General features: G+C 39.2%; 1 protein-coding gene and 1 pseudogene across 2 annotated transcripts in view; both read right to left on the minus strand.

Moving 5' to 3' along the window:
- LOC138335926 (vezatin-like) overlaps positions 1 to 26,293 on the minus strand; it is a 77,688-nt gene that overhangs the window by 43,668 nt on the left and 7,727 nt on the right. The window contains exon 2 of one of the 2 annotated variants that reach the window (XM_069285116.1): positions 25,330 to 25,444. The exons of the other annotated variant lie outside the window; for it this stretch is intronic. Within the exon in view, the coding sequence (XP_069141217.1) occupies positions 25,330 to 25,444 (115 nt within the window). The remainder of the gene's footprint in view (positions 1 to 25,329; positions 25,445 to 26,293) is intronic. 2 annotated transcript variants of the gene reach the window in all.
- LOC138304596 (protein fem-1 homolog C-like) lies at positions 6,646 to 9,460 on the minus strand (annotated as a pseudogene).

The raw sequence follows: 26,293 nt of genomic DNA on the forward strand, positions 1-26,293 counted from the left end.
TAAGTCTCACTGGTTCACGTAGGTGAGATGTTTATTCACTATATGGCCAACAATATAACTGTGTATCTTTAATGAAAGTACTGGAGTGGGGGTCTACTCTAGGCAGGAGATCCACAAAATCAAGATGAATGAACTTATTTGAGACGGGGCAGTAGACATCACAAACAGCCCGGCCGCTTCGGATTAATAGGCTTGGCTAAGAAAGGGCTCGCGGGTGATGAGGGATTTTATTGCTAGTGACTGTGTAACACCGTTGGAGTTGTCTTGTGTGTGTGTCTGTAAATAGTGTCATGCTGTATGTCAAGACTTTACCTAAATGTAAATGGAAGAAATTAGGGCCACCTGTGTTGTCAAGATAGTGTGGACAGTGGAAATTTAGTAAAAGTTACGAGGAGAAAATGAATTTGTCAAAATCAAAGATGAACATTTCGGCCATGGTTACTTCCATCCAGACTGATTTAGTGTTTCTAAATTTCTTTTCGTGTGGTTAAAATGGACATTTTCTGTACTGACACTGATTTGGCACCAGTAAATTTAGACTGAGAGGGGAGGGGGAGGTTGTCATTATCTGTCACATGACTTTGAGATTGGAATCAGGAAACAAGCAATTGAGATAGAACATCATTTTCTAGTGTGGAACCAACACGCAAACATGTATTCGCCTGAATCTGTAACGAAGGAAATACAAATCAAGACAAGAAATACAACATCAACGGAGAAACTCTCTACAAGTCTAAATTCAGGAACACAACAGTATATCTCCAGGATCATCAAATTCAGCAACCAAAAACTTCAGGAAATACAGTAAACGGAACCGGTTATTCTTTGGAGTAAAGCCAAGAAAAAGTGTCTTAGAGCCTACTAGTGTTGGAAATTAGCCAGAAAGTGCCAATAATGTGTTAGAAATTAGCAAAAGTGTGAAAATTATCAAAGTGTTAGAGCAAAAGTGCAATTATCAAAGTGTTTGAAATTAGCAAAATGTCAATTATCAAAGTGTTGAGCAAAAGTGCCAATTATCAAAGTGTTAAAGCAAAAGTGCAAAAGTGCCAATTATCAAAGTGTTGAATTAGCAAAGTGCCAATTATCAAAGTGTTAGAAAATAATAGCAAAGGTGCCGGAATTCAATGGAATTATTCAAAGTGTTAGAAATTTTAGCAAAAGTGTCAGAATTCGATGGAATTATTCAATGTGATAGGAATTAGCCAAAAAAGTGCCAATAATCAAAGTGTTAGAATTTAGAAAAAGTGCCAAAAATGCGTTGGAGAAATCATTGTGTAAGAAATTATTGAAGTGCCTAAATAGTCTTTGTGCTAGAATCATTCGATACAAAAAAGTGGTGTTAGATTTAGAAAGTGATGTGAAAAGTTATTGAGGAATAGAAATTTAGAATTAGTGTGTATATAAATGTGATTTCAGTGCTGTTATTCGTACGGATTACTGTGCCATTCGTATGGATTATTGTGTATTCGTAGAATGTGCTATTCGTATGGATATTGATTGTAGATTATTGTTATTCGTAGATTATGTGATCGTATGATTATTGTGCTATTCGTAGGATTATTGTGCTATTCGTATGATTATTGTGCTATTCGTATGGATTATTGTGCTATTGTATGAATTATTGTGCCATTTGTATGGATTATTGTGCCATTCGTATGGATTATTGTGCTATTGCTATGGATTAAATAGTGTTTATAGTAAAAATCATTTCCGTATTGCTATTTGTGTGAATTAGGGATAGCATATGAAGTGAAGTGATTTAAGTATTGCTTTTCATGTGGATTACATCAAGTGCATCTATTTGTGTAGATTCGTGTCGATTAGAGAAAGTGTATATATTTAAAGTGATTTAAGTTTAGTTTCCATGTGGATTACAAAAAGTGTGTATATATTGCAAAATATTTTAGTGTTGATATTCGTTGGATTTAAAAAGAAGTGATCATGCTGTGTGCTTCATTATGTTCAAAATTGGCACCTCATCTTATTTGGCACTAAAATTCTCGTCTATGATTTAAATCTGGCTGATGATAGTGAAAATTATTTTGAAATTGATCAAAGCTCTTATGAAAATTGTAGTATAGGTATCTAGTGTAGGCTCTAAGAATGAGTGTCATTCTTTGGGAGGAATTTCGACGGGATCGGCTTCGCGCAACGATCAACAGCTCAAAGATTGGATAGATATGGAACAACGCAACCGTTGGGGCAAACAACGACTCTGGTGTTTGGAACACCACAGCGACAAACGTAACGTCAAGAATCAACGGCACCAACAAAGAAATGTAGAAAAGTATATCAAAGGAGAAAAAGTAAAGAATCTTCATCATCAAAGATTGACATCCTCAAAGATCGACAGCGACATGAAAAGTAGAGTGAAGAATCAACAAAATGCATATGTCAAAACCAGAATCAATTGAGGGGCCTAACAATCACCTTGCAGTAGTGTTCCATGTTCTACGATGACACCTTATGATAAACTTTGTTATACAAGTCAGTGAAACTTTTGAAATATTACCAAAAGAATGAAAGTTTCATACCTGAATTTGGATTTAGCAGCAGCACTAATGAACTTTGACATATTTAGTGGCAGCCATAAAGAACTTTAACATATGTTGTGAAATTTACCTAAATTGGGATGTAGCAGCAGCCGTAAAGAACTTTCACACTAATATTGTGAAAATTTACCTGAATTGGGATGTAGCAGCAGCCGCGATGAACTTTGAAATCAATATTGTGAACTTCTTTGCAAACGTTGGGATTTAGTAGCAGCTATGATGAACTTCGACATTAATTACGTGACAATTCTTACCTTAATTGGGATTTAGCAGTCGTGAAGAACTTTGACAGGAAAATTTTGTGAAAATTTCATTTCTGAATTGGGATTTAACAGCAGTGATGAACTTTGACATTTAAGTTTGTGAAAACTCTTACCTAAATTGGGATTTAGCAGCAGCCGTGAAGAACTTTGACATTAATTGTGTGACAATTCTTACCTTAATTAGGATTTAGCAGTCGTGAAGAACTTTGACAGTAAAATTTTGTGAAAATTTCATTTCTGAATTGGGATTTAACAGCAGTGATGAACTTGACAATAATAAGTGAGATATTTATTATCTATATTGGGATTTTAAATTCATTTTTGTGATTTCTATAACGGATTAATCTCAATGGGATTTAATTGTGTTCGCAGGAGCTCACACCAGGCAGGAGATAATGTTACGTTCATTCATTTGGTGGTAAGAGTAAGAAATTAGTTCCATAGTGTCTAGATTATTATTTTATTACCCGAGTCAAATGTTCATTAAAGGGTGTTAAATTGGTCGGTTCTGTCCAGTTTGGGTCTGGGGGAAACCTAGACACTTGGTCAAGTAGCCGTAACTAATTAGGAATGGTACTAGTGTATAGGGAGGCTGTGTACAGGAGCCTGAACTCTAGGCAACCTATGTGTGTGTGTATTTTTAGGGTCCAGTTGACCTACTTCTCAGAGAGATGGCATTGTATATATTTAGTTTAGGGGAATTCACAGAATTATTTTAGGGGTCACTTGGAGTTTTTATTTAGCTTTGCTTGGAAAGTATATTTAGCTTCATTTTGGATGTTTCGAGTGTATATTTAGTATAGGGGAAATTCCTGAAGTCTTTACTTAGATTCCCTAATTTAGATGCTCGGCTGAGCTTATATTTAGTCTAAGGGTATTTCCTTAAATCTTTACTTAGATTCCTTAATTTAGATGCTGGTAGATTCTATATTTGTATTTTGTAGATATAGGTTATGTTTATGCATGAGCTCATTAATGAATGGGTATAAAAAGGGCTGCGGCCCTGGGACCGGGGCTTTTCCTGACCGGATTTTAAAGTAGCGCTTACCCTTGGAGTGAGGCTAATTGAGTACTTTGTGATAGTAGTGTTTCGCTGGGAGCGGGACGTAGGCTTTTTCGACAGGATTTTACAAGAGTGCTTACCCTGGGATTGGGACTAATTGAGTGCGCTTTTGGATAGTAGTGTTTCGCTGGGAGCGGGACTTAGGCTTTTCTTCATTTCGCTGGGAATTAGAGATATTCCGCTTAGATTTGTTTCTTAATTGGATAGTTGGGATCGTCAACGTAGTTACGTTAGGATTTTAGGTTTTATTTCGTATCAACTGTGTTTCGTCATCCTGTACATATTTTGAGTGTTGTAAATAAATTGTAAATATTACTTTAAGTGAATTTGTGGTTATTGGAAACGCGACAAATGGTGTCAGAAGTGATAGTAGTCTAGAGAAGACAACAGTAGCCAAAGAACGTTACAACTGGTGTCAGAAGTGGGATTAGTCAAGAGAAAACAACAGTAGTCAAAGAACGTTACAGTAAATTGAATTATAAGGATTAATTTGAATAGATTTTTTATGTCATGGAGATATAAATAAACATAGATTACACTCAGATTTTTGTGTTATATCTCCATAACATAAAAAATCTATTCAAGTTAATCCTTAAATATAAAAACAAATGTTTATTCTCTGTTTCAATATGTGACACTTTTAAATTAATAATTTAAACCTGAATCTGTATTATAGCCGATAATTTCGGATAATTGTGTTTTAAGAATCGACTTTATCTATTAATTCACAGGCGACATTAACACATGGAAAGTCTTGACTGCACTCAGTCAAAATCAGCTGTTCATGTTTGGGGACCACCCAACGACATATAGGCCTCTGCATGATGTGACGTTACAAGACAAACCTACAGTGCGTTGTATGTTCAAGGTAGTCCTGGACCTGGTGCGTGGAATGTCACTGTTACACGGAAATGAACTGGTAAATGGACCTTTGACAGACGACAACATCCTTCTGGATTTCCAAAATGTGGTAAGTTATCCATTAATTTACATGACAATTTAATAAATTAAGTTTAAAATACCAGAAAATCTTACTAAGGGATATTACACATTTAGTTGCCTGGCCGCTATTTCTCGAAATAAACTTAATTCAAAGCGGACTTAAATTGAAAATTGTGCCATTAGGTTACTTAAGGAGATGAATTAAGTTTTACTTAAGCCGTTGATTCTTGTTTCTAGAAATCGTGAACAGACGATAACGTCCAAAACTGCATTAAAATGGGTATTTCCTACAACGCCAAATTTAAGCCAAATTCATGTCATTTCTTTAAAAGACGGAATTTGACCTTAAACATAATTTTAAAAAATCGTGCTTTAATCATTTAAAACGCAAACGCATGACGTCAAAATCAATACCTACTCGCAAAAAAGCAAATAACTAATAATTCACGAAACAGTTGAGAATTCGCTTTCAAACTCTCGCGAAATTATGCAAGAAAAGTAAAAATTAAACAGTTTACAGTAAATATCACGATGCACGTGTATTTTTATAATAGTGTATAATGTTATACTACTATTCGCTTAATTTGTCCTGTATCAATGTATAATCATTGTCATAAAATAGAAAAAAAAAGCTATCTTAACAATATCGCCATTTTTCAACAAAAATAATTGAAAAATAATCAAAATCATTTAACTAATATGACGTTTTTATTTTTGATACAAGCTGAAGTTCGTCAATTGAATTGATGACAAGAAGATCATCTTTATTAGTTATTTTGTAGAAATGATAGGACGTTTTTATCTTTTATGAAAGCTGAAGATCGTCAATTGTATTATAACTAAAAGATCATCTTTAGTAGACTCCTTCAACTGACGACGCCGCGCCATCTAGCGTCAACAATTAAAGTGACATGAGCGCCACCTCGCGTCAACAATTAAAGTGACCATGATGGACAGCTGCAATCGAAAGCTCTCGATAGATTTGGCAAGTTATATGTGCGTTTAAGTTTGTAATTCTGTAATTAATTATCATGGTTAATTCTCAATTCAAAATCTTACAGTTGAATTAATTAATATACTAGTACATACTGTATAATTGTGATGATGATTTTTTTTTTTTTTTTTTTTTTTTTTTACTTTTGCATATGCTTGTTTGTAATCGGTATGTTGTCTTGTTCTTGATTATATTTTGTATTAAATATTGTAATGCAACCTACTCTTCGTTTGTTTTGGTTTACAATAGGGTATAATCCTCTTAAACCTACACAGAGCTACTGATACCTTAATCCTGTGACATTAAACGTGTAAATTTCTCTACAATCAACGTTATACAAATAGTAATAATATTGTTATTCAATCCATAATGAATCTTCATTCAATAAGATATGCTGACTACTTGGTACGACAAAGTTTTCCGTATGAAGCATGAACGAAATGTCTATTACCATAAAACGCACAGCCGGTAATTTTCAAGGGTTGATATTTTCGCGATTTCGCGGGTCAACGCCATGTTCGCGAAAAATGAGTCAATAAATTATAATCAATATACGGTTTATTTATATATACCCTTGGATTCAAATCGCGAAATTTCCATACGCTAGAATTTAATTTCCAAGTTTTAGGTCCAAATCGCGAAAATTTCGACCCTCGAAAATAAACTGCTATATGGTATTACTTGTCGGTTACCTGACACAAAATGTTTGGACAATGTTACGGTGTAGTCAGTAAACATTTACTGTTAAACTGTAATATCCAACCGAATACACGAGGAAATTAAAATAATTTTAATTTAAAGACAGCAAAGTTAATAAATAGCATAATTTTCTGTGATGTTATGATAACAACTGGCGTCTTTGTCGGGCCCATCATTGACGACCGCCAATAAAGTAAATAAACTTTCAAATTATTGAAGAATTAAAACGATACATTTTTGGTTTATCGTTCTAACTATAAACCAACTTATTTCCTTGTCGACTTAATGTCACGTTTTCATGCCTAGTACCTTTTTACGGAGATATAGTTTCGCGATATATATATATATGTGTGTGTAACAATTTCGTAGTGAATTATTTCGCGATTTCTCACCATCTACCAAATACGCGAAATTCAATCGCACACGAAAATAAGTTGGTTAACAGCATAGGAATTCTGATTTCTGTAAACGTCTCATTCTGAAGTCATATACATTGTACATGTTGATGATTTATGCAAAAATACAGGCACAATTTTGGTTTGATTGGTTTCACGTCTTATAAACAGTCTCGGTCATTCATGGAAGTGTCGTGTTTAAGAGGTGGAGGAAAACCGGAGAACTCGGAGAAAAGACACCGACAGCGGTCAGCACCTGATCAGTCCGCTCCCTGACAACTGTTCCATACGAGTTGATGGAGAGCTTGTGTCGGGACATCTTAACCATTCGGCCGCTGACATAAACACCAAAAGTTAACATGTTTGTCATTAAGAAGTCATCTTGTATGTGATCGTGCTCCGTGCATCTCGACAAAACTAATGAGATTACTTGGTAATTGTTGATGGTATTAGCTGCCAGGCATTGGAGTTTGATATACCGGACTTCGTATATGGTGACATAACTCAATACGAGTTGATGGAGAGCTTGTGGCAATATGTCGGGACATCTTAACAATTCGGCCGCTGACATAGACACCAAAATTTAACATGCTCATCATTAAGAACTCAACTTGTATGTGATCGTGCTCCGTGTATCTCGACAAAACTAATAAGGTCACTTGGTAATTCTTGTCGAAAAGAAATGTTGAATTTGTTGATAATATTAGCTGCCAGGCATTGGAGTTTGATATACCTGACTTCGTGTATGGTGACATAACTCCGTCTGGCAATACTAAGAGGTGTCTCCCCTGCTTTATTAACCATGTCTACGTGGGCGCCGTGTTCTAGGAGAAGATTCAATATCTCCGTATCGTGCATGACTCCCCGCCTTCCGATTGCCTTAATATGACAGTGTAACGGTGAGTTGCCGCCTGCATCGACTGAATTAATCTTAGCTCCACATTCGAGAAGAAACCTGACTAAAGCAGTATAGTCTATGATCGTCTTCATTTCTTTGGATCCATACAACCTCTTTGACTCGACTTTGTCAACAGCTAAATGGAGTAATGTCCGTCTTTGTTGGGCACGCGGGTCAAACTTTAGAATCCTTCTAAGTTCCCAAATGAGCTGTTCAATATCGCTCTCTTCAGATGCCATGTGTATCAACAGAGCGATACAGTCCAATAATAGCAGCAACAACTGGTAGTAGTTCCGCATGTCATGTTCGTGGGGGATTTTGTCCTCCAGCTGCGGTGAAGCTTTAAACGTATGCTCAGTGAGTTTGTGGAGAAGGCTATACATGTTTACGGATTGTTCATTTCTCCCAGAGTCTTTATCGTCTTTCAGAATAATAACTGTCAGATTCAGCACTTGTGATATTGAAAAAATGCAGTTGTCAACCAAGTACCATTCCTTTGCAATGAACGTATCGTAACACCATGAGTAAAGTTTCAGTGCTTTTTGAAATCTTCGTGATTCTTTCAGTCTCCGTCCAAAAATGATAGCACCTAAAATCGATTCCCGATTATGTGGCCCAAGTATCCTTTCTTTAACTAGTGCTGCGTGAAGATACATGTCAGTCGGTGTAAAAGGAAGGATTGTCAGTTCTCCAAGCGTTTCTGCTTCCTTCGCATCATCATACCTGTCGCCAAAGTCTGGTAGTTGTTTTGGGATCCCATGAATATCTCGCCTCCTTATCCCTTCGGCCCAGAGTTTTTTTCCCTCGTCAAATGCTTGATAGTCAATAGCTTTGGCCCCCAGCATTTCTATAGCGTTGATCTTGTCGACAGTGGGAATAGGTAAATCGTCTTTGTTGATGAAAAAGTATGTTATATCACTAAGGTTATAGATAGCGGCCAATAGCAAAGGTGATAGACCTTCAAAACATTCTTCAAATTCACATCCGCGCCATGCTGAAGCAAAACTTTGATTGTATCAAGATTTGCGTACTCTACAGCACAATGCATAGCTGTTAATTTGTCCGCTTCCTGGGCATTTACGTCTGCACCTGCTTGCATGAGGAATTCACAAAGTTCTGTGCTTTCTATTGAGTTCATCAAACAAGTTGTGCCGTTTTCTTTAGGAAGGTTGATGTCAGCTCCATGTTTAACAAGATATTTGACCATATCCACATGATCGCGGTAACAAGCGGCTAGTACCGCTGTCGACTTGGTATCGGAGCATCCATTAACGTCTGCTCCATTTTCAATAAGGGCTTTGGCAATATCTAACTTATTTGAAATTGCTGCAATCCATAGTGGCGGAACTACACGTTCAGTATCGTCTGTTTCTTCTATTTTATGTTTACCAGTGGCTTCAATGTCGGGCCTACAGGAAGTAAGTAGGTAGTTGACGATGGAAATTCTTCCGCAAAAACATGCGTGGACGAGAGCGGTACTGTTTTCAACCTTTTCGTTAACAATCGCTTGTCTTTCTTCTAAAGTTTTGTCTTCCAACAGTTGTCTGAGTCCTATTAGGTCTCCATTTCCAATGAAGGAATGGACTTTGTACGCAATGGTGTTTAAAGAACTTTGCTCCCCCGTAGCCATTGCACATGGAAATACAATGAATGTTAGGACACTAACTGCACCTGCAATATACAATACAAATAAAAGGTCTTGGGTAATTTTATTGTCATTACACCTCGTCAAAATCATATCGGTTGCATATAAAACTGAATCCGATAGTCAGTGCGATAGTGAATGCGGTAATTGACCTGGGGAATAGGGAGTAATGGTGTGGAATAAGCCAGATGGTGAGCGTTATTTAGGGAGAGAGGAGGAAGGGTAAATGAGAAGAAAAATGCAGTCGTACGAAGTGTAATGTACATCAGAGAAAAAGATAATTTAATATACTATCTTAGTCTTTGCGTACATGTATAGACTAGTTTGAAAATATCACAGTTTCCATCTTCACTGTTGTTAGATATTGTACAATATTTGTGTTATGGACATTTATTTCTTTACAAATGGTTATGCAAAGGCACAGATTAAATTAAATTATGAATACACCTACGATACTGAAAGTGTCCGGCAATACAGCGACGGGAATCCTGATTCTCACTATTTATATGGATTTTATACTGCCTCATTGTAAAATACATCAAAACCTGTGTCGAAGAAATGATCCAGTTTCCTCAATTGTTTGAACTGTTCCGGGACAAGTTGCTGTGGAGGGTATTCGGCAGGGAATGATATTGCATCCACATTGATTCAACCCTGACTACGCCCCTGAACGACAAAGGGAGTTGGGGAGGGTGCACAACGATATATTTCGCCTCTTTTACAAAGAGTGGGGGCAACCACTCCCCTCCCCCCCCCCCCCACTTCCCCCACCCTTAAACATGCATCCTTAATAAATATACATGTATTTTCACGACAAAACAGGGGAGATAATTTCAAACGTTTCGGTATATTTTGCTTTTGCTAGGATTACTATAGAAAAAAACCTTAGCATATCTTGAAGAGATTGCTTTATTTTTAACTGTATTTATAGAACTCGAGCACCTATGAAGTTACAGTAGACTAAGTATGTACATGTACAATGTACATACAGGTGCATGTACAATGTATAAATGAATTTATAAGAAATTAGATAATTATCACTTGTTTTGGTAGTCTTTTGTTTATCGTGAATCGTCGCTTTACAGTAGTGATAACATTAATATTACTTACTTGTATTTTTGCATTTCTTATTGCTGTTTGTAGCCCACTGTGTTTTTACGCTAACGTCAAGCTGGCCCGCAATAGCAGCCCGCAATAAGGTTATCGTTTAGTTTAGCCTTTCAAAACCTTACCGGAAGTTAATGTCACCGCGAAGATTTGAGGTTTTAGATACACAGCAAAAATCATTTTTTAAGCAAATTATGGTATTGTACGACTACACAGTGTAAATAATACTAATGTGTAATATATTCAATGTTCCGTAAACGTATTTTGATAGACTGACACACTGTCGGCATGTCAGATCGTGCTGCATATATACTCGGTACTATACTGTTGTAACCACATCATGCATTGTAGGTCTTGTCTTGATTGTCTTCTTTCCCAATAATAGACAAAGCATTGCAATAGTTGGTTACGATATGATGAATACATGTTCATATTTAATAACGTGTGAGTGTTATATATTCTGTCAAAGCAAAGCACACTATACATGTACACTGTACATGTTGTATACAATTGTACATATAGTCATATACATTCTGTATGTATAGTGTACATGTACTTGTACGTGTACCTGTACAGTCTTTGTACATAAAATAACTTAATCTGTAAAACCTAACATTTTTCATTTAAAAATAACCAATTTAACTATATATACTTTTTGCATCAAAACACTACATGAAATCAGAGATTTAAATGAATGACTATTTTTATCATCATTTTCCTGTTTTCATAGCAACCAGGAAAACATTTGATGTTATACAGTATTGATTCTATTGAACTAGCTTTATAAGTATATTGTTCTAAACATTATAATTACGGCCTTCATATTAATTTGATCCGATCAGAGACAAGAACTTTGTGTATATATACACTGTACTAGCCTAAGATCATATTCCAATGGTATAGATGAATTAAGGCAAATAGATTTTATCGGGTTTTTTTTATTTACATATAAAAACCATATAATGTACATAATAACATAATAAGTAATAAAACTCACAATCTAGCTAAGTATACATGTACATACGGCACTAAATCGCCTAGCTAAATATACAGTGCAGCTTACACCAGTATGCCACATCCACATCCTCAGAAAAAAGGTAATGTTATAATTAGAAAAAATTAAATACAAGTGTAGATACATTTGTATACTTTTTAACAATACAGCAATGACATAATCAAATATACTTGTACACGCGTTTGTTTGCATGCATATATATCATTTTAGATTGAAATAAAAGACAAGAAAAGTTCTGCCTTCAAATTGAAAGGATACGAGACACAATCGGATGTGAAGAATAGATGTATTTAACCCAAAATGCCCCCAATACACCCTTCAGCATTTCACAGCATTTAGAGCATACACGTCTGATCCCAGTAAATATGACTGATGCATACAAGTCCGATCCCAGTAAATATGACTTATTTGCCAAAATATTTCAATAAAGGGAGGTAATAATTCTAAACAATATTTTTAACAGGTCTGTTTAATGGTTGATTGATTGGATTTAAGGTCCTATTCACAGCTAAGGTCTTTAATAATGATAAAGGATGACCTACCCTGTATGCAACGAATTGCAGTGTGTATGGATGTTGCTGAAGACACCCAAATAACTGTCCAGTTACATTAAACTGAATGCTAAGCAGGAGGAAAAACTACCACTTTTATTTTTACTATGGTGTCTCCGCAAAGGGACAGGACGGAACCCAGAGTCTTCTTCACTGGGTCAATTGCTCAACTCAAGGCCAAAGTTTATATATATATAATAAGCCAATGGAAATATTCATTGCTCAAAATAATTTGCCGAAAAGTGAGAAACACAATATTGATGCATGTGATTTTCCAATAGATGAAATTTTTTTTTTTTTTTTTTGTAAATTAGAAATAATATTTCATTTTAGAATATTTTATTGCGGATGTTAAAGACAATCGGAATTGGGCAACAGGCAACATGCCTATACACGCCCTCTCCTAAAAATGATATTAAACTCAATACATTGTACACATGTACCTGTAATCATGAATATCTATACAGTCTATAATGTTCAAGTGCAAAATTATTCATACCACATGTAATTATAGTGTGTATGAATAATACCACATTTTTATAGTCTGGCACAATAATATGTCACCTGATTATGATACAATCTTATGATTGTGAATCCATAACAGTTAAATGTTACACAAAACAAAGTCTACGGATCATGTTCAACATGTATATGCAAATTCTGCCTTTGTTGGTGTGATAATATTGTTCAAAATAAGTCTTCACCCACGGAGCAACACAATCAACACTGCCTGCACTGATTTTTTTTAAATCTCTGGTTTGTATAGATGTCAGAGCTTTGCAGACAAAATTAATAATGTCTGCTAACATCACATAATTAGTATTACTGTTAGATAGAACAGCTATTTTTGAAAGTGATCAGTTGATGTTTCTATGGCAAGTGGCAACATTAGTTACATCAAAATGGTCACGTTTTAGATGCTAAGTATTGCAATATAGACTTCACTTCTACTTGGTTAATTTATATGACACTTGTGACAAGTCTTTTTGCAGTACACTGGTTCACAGACAAATGACCTCCTCTTGGATGTTGTTTAAATTCCTGTTGGTGGAAGCCTTCCTAAGAAGTATCATGCTGAAAAATCTTCCCATCAGCCTCTTCCTATCCCTTGATTCTGGTCATATTACATCAGACTCCGGGACAATTTGACAGTTTCCCTTCTGAAATTATCAAAATATGATTTTATAAGAATGTGAATTTTGATGCTTTTACACAAAGTAGGACTTCAGTAAAGACAGCCATGGGATGGTAGTTAAGTGGCTCCCTCCCTTTAACTAACTAACTACTACGTAACTAACTAACTAACTAACTAACTCACTCACTCACTCACTCACTCACTCACTCACTCACTCACTCACTCACTCACTCCCTTCTCATCTCACTTACTCCCATTTGATGTGGTGATACCTTCCTCTTTCTATCTCCCTCTTTCTCACTAACTCTCCGCTCTCTCCATCCATCCCGGTCATCTCCCTACCTACCTCCCTCCCCACTCTTTCTCATCTCACTCATATTCCTCCATTAATTCCCTCTTGACAAGGTGGTGCCTTATGACCTCTGTCTCTTTAACTAAATCCCTCCCTCCTCTCACTCTGTCGTCTCCTTTCTCCCTATGTTTCATCTCACTGGTGGTGCTTCCCTCCTCATGGTGGTGCATCAATGTACCTCCTCTCACTCCATTGCCTCCCTTTTCCTTATTCCCTCGTCCTTTGCATCCTTCTTCCTCCCTCCCTTGTCTCTCTATTCCTCAAACCTGTGCATCCCTCTCCCTCCCTCACTTGTCTCCCTCTCCCTTCCTTTGCTTCCCTCACTCCATCCCTTGCCTCCGTCTACCTTACCTTCCTCTCCCTCACTCCCTTGCCTCCCTCTCCCTCCGTGCCTTCCTCTCCCTCACTCCCTTCCTTTCCTCTCAATCCCTTGTTTGCCTAAATCTCCCTCCCTTCTATCCCCCTCCTTCCCTTCTCTCCCTTCCTTTGTCCCACTCCCTCTCCCTTATCTCCCTCTCCCTCTCCCTCCCTTGCCTCCCTCTCCCTCACTCCCTTGCCTTCCTCTCCCTCATTTCCTTGCTTCCCTCTCCCTTGTTTGCCTCTCATTCAGTCCCTCTCCCTTGTTTCCCACTTGCTCACTCCCTTGTCTCCCACTCCCTCATCTTCCTCTCCCTCCCTTGTTACCCTTTTTCACCATCCCTTGCCTCCCTCACTTCCTTTCCCCCCACTTCAGCCCCTTGCCTCTCTCTCCCTCATACCTGTGCATCCTTCTCCCTCCCTCCCTTGTCTCCCTCTCTCCCTTGTATCCCTCTCCCTCCGTCCCTTGCCTCTCCCTCACTTGTGCATCCCTCTCCCTCCCTCCATTGTCTCTCTCTCCCTTGTATCCCTCTCCTTCCATTGTGTCCCTTCCTTTGTTCCCATCTCTCCCTACCTTGTTACCCTCTCTCACCATCCCTTGCCTCCCTCTCCCTCACTCCTTGCCTCCCTCTCCCTCACTCCTTGCATCCCTCTCCCTCACTCCTTGCCTCCCTCTCCCTCACTCCCTCCCTTGCCTCCCTCTCTATCACTCCTTGCCTCCCTCTCCCACATTCTCTCCCTAACTCCCTCCCTTGTCTCCCTCCTTTGTCTCCCTCACCTCACTCCTTGCCTCCATCTCCCTCACTCCTTGCCTCCCACTCCCTCTCCCTTATCTCTCCCTCTCCCTCTCCCTCCCTTGCCTCCCTCTCCCTCACTCCCTTGCCTTCCTCTCCCTCATTTCCTTGCTTCCCTCTCCCTTGTTTGCCTCTCATTCAGTCCCTCTCCCTTGTTTCCCACTTGCTCACTCCCTTGTCTCCCACTCCCTCATCTTCCTCTCCCTCCCTTGTTACCCTTTTTCACCATCCCTTGCCTCCCTCACTTCCTTTCCCCCCACTTCAGCCCCTTGCCTCTCTCTCCCTCATACCTGTGCATCCTTCTCCCTCCCTCCCTTGTCTCCCTCTCTCCCTTGTATCCCTCTCCCCCCGTCCCTTGCCTCTCCCTCACTTGTGCATCCCTCTCCCTCCCTCCATTGTCTCTCTCTCCCTTGTATCACTCTCCTTCCATTGTGTCCCTTCCTTTGTTCCCATCTCTTCCTACCTTGTTACCCTCTCTCACCATCCCTTGCCTCCCTCTCCCTCACTCCTTGCATCCCTCTCCCTCACTCCTTGCCTCCCTCTCCCTCCTCCCTCTCCCTCACTCCCTCCCTTGCCTCCCTCTCTATCACTCCTTGCCTCCCTCTCCCACATTCTCTCCCTCACTCCCTCCTTTGCCTCCCTCTCTATCACTCCTTGCCTCCCTCTCCCACATTCTCTCCCTAACTCCCTCCCTTGTCTCCCTCCCTTGTCTCCCTCCCTTGTCTCCCTCCCTTGTCTCCCTCTCCCTCACTCCTTGCCTCCCTCTCCCTCACTCCTTGCCTCCCTCTCCCTCACTCCCTCCCTTGCCTCCCTCTCTCTATCACTCCTTGCCTCCCTCTCCCACATTCTCTCCCTAACTCCCTCCCTTGTCTCCCTCCCTTTCCTCCCTCCCTCTCCCTCACCTCACTCCTTGCCTCCCTCTCCCTCACTCCTTGCATCCCTCTCCCTCACTCCTTGCCTCCCTCTCCCTCACTCCCTCCCTTGCCTCCCTCTCTATCACTCCTTGCCTCCCTCTCCCACATTCTCTCCCTAACTCCCTCCCTTGTCTCCCTCCCTTGTCTCCCTCACCTCACTCCTTGCCTCCCTCTCCCTCACTCCTTGCCTCCCTCTCCCTCACTCCTTGCCTCCCTCTCCCTCACTCCTTGCCTCCCTCTCCCTCACTCCTTGCCTCCCTCTCCCTCACTCCCTCCCTCTCACTTACTCTCCCAAATTCTCTCCCTTGCCTCCCTCTCTATCACTCCTTGCCTCCCTCTCCCACATTCTCTCCCTAACTCCCTCCCTTGTCTCCCTCCCTCACTCCCTCCCTCACCTCACTCCTTGCCTCCCTCTCCCTCCTTGTCTCCCTCACCTCACTCCTTGCCTCCCTCTCCCTCACTCCCTCCTTTGCCTCCCTCTCTATCACTCCTTGCCTCCCTCTCCCACATTCTCTCCCTAACTCCCTCCTTGTCTCCCACACTCACTCCCTCACTCCTTGCACTCCCTCTCCCTCACTCCTTGCCTCCCTCTCCCTCACTCCCTCCCTTGCCTCTCCCTCACTCCTTGCCTCCCTCTCCCTCACTCCTTGCCTCCCTCTCCCTCACTCCCTCCCTCTCACTTACTCTCCCAAATTATCTCCCTTGCCTCCCTCTCTATCACTCCTTGCCTCCCTCTCCCACATTCTCTCCCTAACTCCCTCCCTTGTCTCCCTCTCCCTTACTCCCTCCCTCTCCCCTCCCTTGTCTCCCTCACCTCACTCCTTGCCTCCCTCTCCCTCACTCTTGCATCCTCTCCCTCACTCCTTGCCTCCCTCTCCCTCACTCCCTCCTTGCCTCCCTCTCTATCACTCCTTGCCTCCCTCTCCCACATTCTCTCCTTTGCCTCCCTCTCTATCACTCCTTGCCTCCCTCTCCCACATTCCCACATTCTCTCCTTTGCCTCCCTCTCTATCACTCCTTGCCCCTCTCCCACATTCTCTCCCTAACTCCCTCCTTGTCTCCCTCTCCCTCACTCCTTGCCTCCCTCTCCCTCACTCCTTGCCTCCCTCACCGTGAGTGAGTGAGTGAGTGAGTGAGTGAGTGAGTGAGTGAGTGAGTGAGTGAGTGAGTGAGTGAGTGAGTGAGTGAGTGAGTGAGTGAGTGAGTGAGTGAGTGAGTGAGTGAGTGAGTGAGTGAGTGAGTGAGTGAGTGAGTGAGTGAGTGAGTGAGTGAGTGAGTGAGTGAGTGAGTGAGTGAGTGAGTGAGTGAGTGAGTGAGTGAGTGAGTGAGTGAGTGAGTGAGTGAGTGAGTGAGTGAGTGAGTGAGTGAGTGAGTGAGTGAGTGAGTGAGTGAGTGAGTGAGTGAGTGAGTGAGTGAGTGAGTGAGTGAGTGTGAGTGAGTGAGTGAGTGAGTGAGTGAGTGATGTGAGTGAGTGAGTGAGTGAGTGAGTGAGTGAGTGAGTGAGTGAGTGAGTGAGTGAGTGAGTGAGTGAGTGAGTGAGTGAGTGAGTGAGTGAGTGAGTGAGGTGAGTGAGTGAGTGAGTGAGTGAGTGAGTGAGTGAGTGAGTGAGTGAGTGAGTGAGTGAGTGAGTGAGTGAGTGAGTGAGTGAGTGAGTGAGTGAGTGAGTGAGTGAGTGAGTGAAGTGAGTGAGTGAGTGAGTGAGTGAGTGAGTGAGTGAGTGAGTGAGTGAGTGAGTGAGTGAGTGAGTGAGTGAGTGAGTGAGTGAGTGAGTGAGTGAGTGAGTGAGTGAGTGAGTGAGTGAGTGAGTGAGTGAGTGAGTGAGTGAGTGAGTGAGTGAGTGAGTGAGTGAGTGAGTGAGTGAGTGAGTGAGTGAGTGAGTGAGTGAGTGAGTGAGTGAGTGAGTGAGTGAGTGAGTGAGTGAGTGAGTGAGTGAGTGAGTGAGTGAGTGAGTGAGTGAGTGAGTGAGTGAGTGAGTGAGTGAGTGAGTGAGTGAGTGAGTGAGTGAGTGAGTGAGTGAGTGAGTGAGTGAGTGAGTGAGTGAGTGAGTGAGTGAGTGAGTGAGTGAGTGAGTGAGTGAGTGAGTGAGTGAGTGAGTGAGTGAGTGAGTGAGTGAGTGAGTGAGTGAGTGAGTGTGAGTGAGTGAGTGAGTGAGTGAGTGAGTGTGGTGAGTGAGTGAGTGAGTGAGTGAGTGAGTGAGTGAGTGAGTGAGTGAGTGAGTGAGTGAGTGAGTGAGTGAGTGAGTGAGTGAGTGAGTGAGTGAGTGAGTGAGTGAGTGAGTGAGTGAGTGAGTGAGTGAGTGTGTGAGTGAGTGAGTGAGTGAGTGAGTGAGTGAGTGAGTGAGTGAGTGAGTGAGTGAGTGAGTGAGTGAGTGAGTGAGTGAGTGAGTGAGTGAGTGAGTGAGTGAGTGAGTGAGTGAGTGAGTGAGTGAGGTGAGTGAGTGGTGAGTGAGTGAGTGAGTGAGTGAGTGAGTGAGTGAGTGAGTGAGTGAGTGAGTGAGTGTGAGTGAGTGAGTGAGTGAGTGAGTGAGTGAGTGAGTGAGTGAGTGAGTGAGTGAGTGAGTGAGTGAGTGAGTGAGTGAGTGAGTGAGTGAGTGAGTGAGTGAGTGAGTGAGTGAGTGAGTGAGTGAGTGAGTGAGTGGGAGTGAGTGAGTGAGTGAGTGAGTGATGTAGTGAGTGAGTGAGTGATGAGTGAGTGAGTGAGTGAGTGAGTGAGTGGTGAGTGAGTGAGAGAGTGAGTGAGTAGTAGTAGGAGTGAGTGAGTGAGTGTGAGTGAGTATGAGTGAGTGAGTGAGTGAGTAGTGAGTGAGTGAGTGAGTGAGAGTGTGTGAGTAGGGGAGTGAGTGAGTGGTAGTATCTGAGTAGTATGACGTGTGAGTGAATCTACCACTCAATAAGCTATATAGAAAAAGAGGATAAAAATCATGTTGACCCCTGACCCCTATACTAGGAGGTGTTACACCCTATACCATATGTCTTCTAGTTTGTATTGCCTAGGGGTACATTTGAGTAGGTAGCTATCTTAAATTAAGTCAGACGTTTTCTTGTTATAAAACTTGGAAAATCTACCACTCAATAAGACTATATAGAAAAAGAGGATAAAAATCATGTTGACCCCTGACCCCTATACTAGGAGGTGTTACACCCTATACCATATGTCTTCTAGTTTGTATTGCCTAGGGGTACATTTGAGTAGGTAGCTATCTTAAATTAAGTCAGACGTTTTCTTGTTATAAAACTTAGAAAATCTACCACTCAATAAGACTATATAGAAAAAGAGGATAAAAATCATGTTGACCCCTGACCCCTATACTAGGAGGTGTTACACCCTATACCATATGTCTTCTAGTTTGTATTGCCTAGGGGTACATTTGAGTAGGTAGCTATCTTAAATTAAGTCAGACGTTTTCTTTTTATAAAACTTAGAAAATCTACCACTCAATAAGACTATATAGAAAAAGAGGATAAAAATCATGTTGACCCCTGACCCCTATACTAGGAGGTGTTACACCCTATACCATATGTCTTCTAGTTTGTATTGCCTAGGGGTACATTTGGGTAGGTAGCTATCTTAAATTAAGTCAGACGTTTTCTTTTTATAAAACTTAGAAAATCTACCACTCAATAAGACTATATAGAAAAAGAGGATAAAAATCATGTTGACCCCTGACCCCTATACTAGGAGGTGTTACACCCTATACCATATGTCTTCTAGTTTGTATTGCCTAGGGGTACATTTGGGTAGGTAGCTATCTTAAATTAAGTCAGACGTTTTCTTTTTATAAAACTTAGAAAATCTACCACTCAATAAGACCATATAGAAAAAGAGGATAAAAATCATGTTGACCCCTGACCTCTATACTAGGAGGTGTTACACCCTATACCATATGTCTTCTAGTTTGTATTGCCTAGGGGTACATTTGGGTAGGTAGCTATCTTAAATTAAGTCAGACGTTTTCTTTTTATAAAACTTAGAAAATCTACCACTCAATAAGACCATATAGAAAAAGAGGATAAAAATCATGTTGACCCCTGACCTCTATACTAGGAGGTGTTACACCCTATACCATATGTCTTCTAGTTTGTATTGCCTAGGGGTACATTTGGGTAGGTAGCTATCTTAAATTAAGTCAGACGTTTTCTTTTTATAAAACTTAGAAAATCTACCACTCAATAAGACCATATAGAAAAAGAGGATAAAAATCATGTTGACCCCTGACCTCTATACTAGGAGGTGTTACACCCTATACCATATGTTTTCTAGTTTGTGTTGCCTAGGGGTACATTTGGGTAGGTAGCTATCTTAAATTAAGTCAGACGTTTTCTTTTTATAAAACTTAGAAAATCTACCACTCAATAAGACCATATAGAAAAAGAGGATAAAAATCATGTTGACCCCTGACCCCTATACTAGGAGGTGTTACACCCTATACCATATGTCTTCTAGTTTGTATTGCCTAGGGGTACATTTGGGTAGGTAGCTATCTTAAATTAAGTCAGACGTTTTCTTTTATATAAAACTTAGAAAATCTACCACTCAATAAGACCATATAGAAAAAGAGGATAAAAATCATGTTGACCCCTGACCTCTATACTAGGAGGTGTTACACCCTATACCATATGTCTTCTAGTTTGTCTTGCCTAGGGGTACATTTGGGTAGGTAGCTATCTTAAATTAAGTCAGACGTTTTCTTTTTATAAAACTTAGAAAATCTACCACTCAATAAGACCATATAGAAAAAGAGGATAAAAATCATGTTGACCCCTGACCTCTATACTAGGAGGTGTTACACCCTATACCATATGTCTTCTAGTTTGTCTTGCCTAGGGGTACATTTGGGTAGGTAGCTATCTTAAATTAAGTCAGACGTTTTCTTTTTATAAAACTTAGAAAATCTACCACTCAATAAGACCATATAGAAAAAGAGGATAAAAATCATGTTGACCCCTGACCTCTATACTAGGAGGTGTTACACCCTATACCATATGTCTTCTAGTTTGTATTGCCTAGGGGTACATTTGAGTAGGTAGCTATCTTAAATTAAGTCAGACGTTTTCTTGTTATAAAACTTAGAAAATCTACCACTCAATAAGACTATATAGAAAAAGAGGATAAAAATCATGTTGACCCCTGACCCCTATACTAGGAGGTGTTACACCCTATACCATATGTCTTCTAGTTTGTATTGCCTAGGGGTACATTTGAGTAGGTAGCTATCTTAAATTAAGTCAGACGTTTTCTTGTTATAAAACTTGGAAAATCTACCACTCAATAAGACTATATAGAAAAAGAGGATAAAAATCATGTTGACCCCTGACCCCTATACTAGGAGGTGTTACACCCTATACCATATGTCTTCTAGTTTGTATTGCCTAGGGGTACATTTGAGTAGGTAGCTATCTTAAATTAAGTCAGACGTTTTCTTTTTATAAAACTTAGAAAATCTACCACTTCAATAAGACTATATAGAAAAAGAGGATAAAAATCATGTTGACCCCTGACCCCTATACTAGGAGGTGTTACACCCTATACCATATGTCTTCTAGTTTGTATTGCCTAGGGGTACATTTGAGTAGGTAGCTATCTTAAATTAAGTCAGACGTTTTCTTTTTATAAAACTTAGAAAATCTACCACTCAATAACACTATAGAAAAAGAGGATAAAAATCATGTTGACCCCTGACCCCTATACTAGGAGGTGTTACACCCTATACCATATGTCTTCTAGTTTGTATTGCCTAGGGGTACATTTGAGTAGGTAGCTATCTTAAATTAAGTCAGACGTTTTCTTTTTATAAAACTTAGAAAATCTACCACTCAATAAGACTATATAGAAAAAGAGGATAAAAATCATGTTGACCCCTGACCCCTATACTAGGAGGTGTTACACCCTATACCATATGTCTTCTAGTTTGTATTGCCTAGGGGTACATTTGAGTAGGTAGCTATCTTAAATTAAGTCAACGTTTTCTTTTATAAAACTTAGAAAATCTACCACTCAATAAGACATATAGAAAAAGAGGATAAAAATCATGTTGACCCCTGACCCCTATACTAGGAGGTGTTACACCCTATACCATATGTCTTCTAGTTTGTATTGCCTAGGGGTACATTTGAGTAGGTAGCTATCTTAAATTAAGTCAGACGTTTTCTTGTTATAAAACTTAGAAAATCTACCACTCAATAACACTATAGAAAAAGAGGATAAAAATCATGTTGACCCCTGACCCCTATACTAGGAGGTGTTACACCCTATACCATATGTCTTCTAGTTTGTATTGCCTAGGGGTACATTTGAGTAGGTAGCTATCTTAAATTAAGTCAGACGTTTTCTTTTTATAAAACTTAGAAAATCTACCACTCAATAAGACTATAGAAAAAGAGGATAAAAATCATGTTGACCCCTGACCCCTATACTAGGAGGTGTTACACCCTATACCATATGTCTTCTAGTTTGTATTGCCTAGGGGTACATTTGAGTAGGTAGCTATCTTAAATTAAGTCAGACGTTTTCTTGTTTATAAAACTTAGAAAATCTACCACTCAATAAGACCATATAGAAAAAGAGGATAAAAATCATGTTGACCCCTGACCCCTATACTAGGAGGTGTTACACCCTATACCATATGTCTTCTAGTTTGTATTGCCTAGGGGTACATTTGAGTAGGTAGCTATCTTAAATTAAGTCAGACGTTTTCTTGTTATAAAACTTAGAAAATCTACCACTCAATAAGACCATATAGAAAAAGAGGATAAAAATCATGTTGACCCCTGACCCCTATACTAGGAGGTGTTACACCCTATACCATATGTCTTCTAGTTTGTATTGCCTAGGGGTACATTTGAGTAGGTAGCTATCTTAAATTAAGTCAGACGTTTTCTTTTTATAAAACTTAGAAAATCTACCACTCAATAAGACTATATAGAAAAAGAGGATAAAAATCATGTTGACCCCTGACCCCTATACTAGGAGGTGTTACACCCTATACCATATGTCTTCTAGTTTGTATTGCCTAGGGGTACATTTGAGTAGGTAGCTATCTTAAATTAAGTCAGACGTTTTCTTGTTATAAAACTTAGAAAATCTACCACTCAATAACACTATATAGAAAAAGAGGATAAAAAATCATGTTGACCCCTGACCCCTATACTAGGAGGTGTTACACCCTATACCATATGTCTTCTAGTTTGTATTGCCTAGGGGTACATTTGAGTAGGTAGCTATCTTAAATTAAGTCAGACGTTTTCTTTTTATAAAACTTAGAAAATCTACCACTCAATAACACTATAGAAAAAGAGGATAAAAATCATGTTGACCCCTGACCCCTATACTAGGAGGTGTTACACCCTATACCATATGTCTTCTAGTTTGTATTGCCTAGGGGTACATTTGAGTAGGTAGCTATCTTAAATTAAGTCAGACGTTTTCTTTTTATAAAACTTGGAAAATCTACCACTCAATAACACTATAGAAAAAGAGGATAAAAATCATGTTGACCCCTGACCCCTATACTAGGAGGTGTTACACCCTATACCATATGTTTTCTAGTTTGTATTGCCTAGGGGTACATTTGGGTAGGTAGCTATCTTAAATTAAGTTGTATGTTTTCTGCAAGAGAAATGAACCTGAGCACTTACTGGAGTTCCTCCTCTTGTACCATTGATGAGAAGTTCCATCTTCCTTGAAAACATTTCTGTGTCCTTGTGTTTAACTCGATCTTTAATAAAGATTTATGTAATTTTAATTGATAAAAATCTGTTGATTTTAATTATTAAAACTTTTTCTACAAGTATTAAGAAAATAAATATTGCTAGTATTATTAATTCCTTTAAATTTTACTCCAAACATAATTGAGGCATATGCTATTCACTAAAATTTTCACTGACTCTAATTAACTAATTATTCTCTTATCCATATACAATGATATGTAAATATATTGATACAAATTAAATTATTACATATATGCATAAAACCTAAAGATAAGTCAGTTGTTTTCTTTAAAGGTCACCTTTCTCTTTCTTTTCATAAATACAAATGTATATATATTGATATGGAAGATTTGTGAAAAGACAGGAAAGTTACAATAAAATTCAACTGTACACGTTTCGATATATCGCACCAAACCTGATTTTCATTACCACCACTGATACTGTCTCCACTGTTAATTGCCACACATCACTTCTGGCTACACTGCTAACCATGACAGGATCAGTCTATCAAAAAGGAGGGATCATTATAAATTTACTCAATAAATGATATACTGTATACAGTACAAATCTTAATATTAATAATATAACAAGTGAATAAGTGATTAAGATATTTATAAATACATGTACATGTAACCATGGTGCATTTAAATCTAAAGTATGTATTTAAAATTATTTTATGTAAAAGTAACGGCATAAATCTGATGAATTCATCAAAATTTATAAAACCTTTACTTCTATATTCTCAGAGATTTAAATATAATTATTTAAATATATTCTTAAGTAAATTTTAGATTAATTAATCATGGAATTATCTTCACTTTACCCAGAGATTTAAATATAATTACTATTTAAATCTCTGCTTTACCCTATCTATTTTGTGTCCATCCTCCAAGTATATATACATATATGTACAATGTAGACTGTGCCATTGTCCATTCCACTGCAGAAGTTAGTCAAAATGATAATATTCTTTGAAAATAAACAGAAATGTGGTAATAATTTAAAAGTATCTTTAAAGACTTTATGAGAACAGAGAAGTTGCATTTCACGAAAATTCGAAATAGGATCAATTAGTCTCAATGAAATAAAGTAAATCTGGCTTGCATAATGTAAAGTGAAGTGTTTGCTATTCAGCTACATAATAAAAATAACCAAAATATCATTTTTCAAGTAATATTATTTGTTTACCTTTTACATCTCCACTTCGATTATAACGCTATATCAGACAAGAATATCCGATAAGCAAACCGGAAGTACGAATAGGTCGACCAAACTAAAACTTGAGTTATTGCGGGCTAGCTTGATCCAACTTTATGCAAATTGCACCTGCAATATAAAAGTAAGTATATTGTAACTTTGTTCTCAGAATACCAGGAATTCGTTAGAGAGAGGTTTGATACCTAATCATAATTCATAAATACCATTTGTGTGTGTTGCCTGTTATGCCGTAGTATTTTAATTTGTATTGTAGGGGTTTGTGTGGGACTTTGTCAAAGGCTTTGGCAAAGTCCATGATAATAATGTCTGTCGGTTTGTTGCTGTTATTATTGTTTGCGAGGTCGTGTATGAATGTAGCAAGACTAATTTGGCACGATTTTTTAACTCACTGAAAGAGAAAGTGGTCATTGCCAAATGAAATTTTTCTTAGAACAAAAGTTCTCCGTTTCTATCTGTAGTTTTACAACGTGTAAATAGTATTGTGATAGATCAACAAATGAAGGAGATATGACGAGTTTTCCAACACCGACTTGAAAATGCATAGAAGTTACGACAGGGTAGAGTTGGCGTAAAGTTACGCAAGATTTTTGACGTAACTAACGAACGTTCGTAAGTTATGAAGTTTTGTGAAATGCTTAGTAATTCGTAAATATGACTTACGCAAGTTGTGAAACGGTACCCAGTCTACTACTGTTACTATGTAGGTCGAGCGGAAGACTTTAATTTTACCTCTGTGTGTGCTTTCCTATGCGATTTAATTGGAGTTTCTTCCTTACTATACACGTGCAAATCTGTATCTTTCAAACCAGCATCTTTTAGGCTTCGTACAGTACAGAGGAGAGTGCTGAAAATAGCCAGTAAGTTCACGATTATCATTTATTATGAGAATGTAGCGAAAAACTGCGGTAGTTATATATTTACGTATTCCAAGCCCGCAGCCCTCGGTAGATGCCTTCTAGGGTAACGTCAGGCACCCGCCACAATACCCGAGTTTTGATTAAGATAGAGTGGGTCGTCGAGTAAAACACAATTCAACGCCGTAATAAAGTTCCACGTGTATTCAGCAACAATAGCATTTACAGGGTACAGTTACAGTTCACAGGATAACCACTCCGCTCTCTCTAGCTAAGAAACGTGCACTTAAACAATAGTCCAAACCAGCAAACACATGAACTCCTTCATTTAACCCAGCTAACACCTGAACTCCGTTATTCAAACCAGCTAACACTTGAACTCCGTCATTCAAACCAGCTAACACCTGAACTCCGTCATTCAAACCAGCTAACACCTGAACTCCGTCATTCAAACCAGCTAACACCTGAGCTCCCCGAGCTTCAGTTTCGTGCCCCTTTTATACCAAACATGCAGGAGCCCTGCAGGAGCGCTGCAGGAGCCCTGCAGGAGCCTGCAGGAGCGCAGGAGCGCTGCAGGAGCACCCCGCTCCTTTGCAGGAGCGGTGGGCTCTGGTTACCAAAATTGACAATAACACTAAAACATAACACTTAGAAAAACGATTAGCCACAAGTAAATGTTGACCGTGTGTAATATAGATGTGGACACTGGCAGATTTTCCAGACCGATGTAGCCATTTGTTATAGATAATGGGGATGGGAGGCGATTAATACCTCTCAAATAGGGGGGCAATAAAATTGAGGGAGCCCCGCAGACGATAAGTGCCACGGCCGTGGATAAT

This window comes from Argopecten irradians, chromosome 12 (genome assembly GCF_041381155.1).
Source record: "Argopecten irradians isolate NY chromosome 12, Ai_NY, whole genome shotgun sequence".
Taxonomy (NCBI): Eukaryota; Metazoa; Mollusca; class Bivalvia; order Pectinida; family Pectinidae; genus Argopecten; species Argopecten irradians.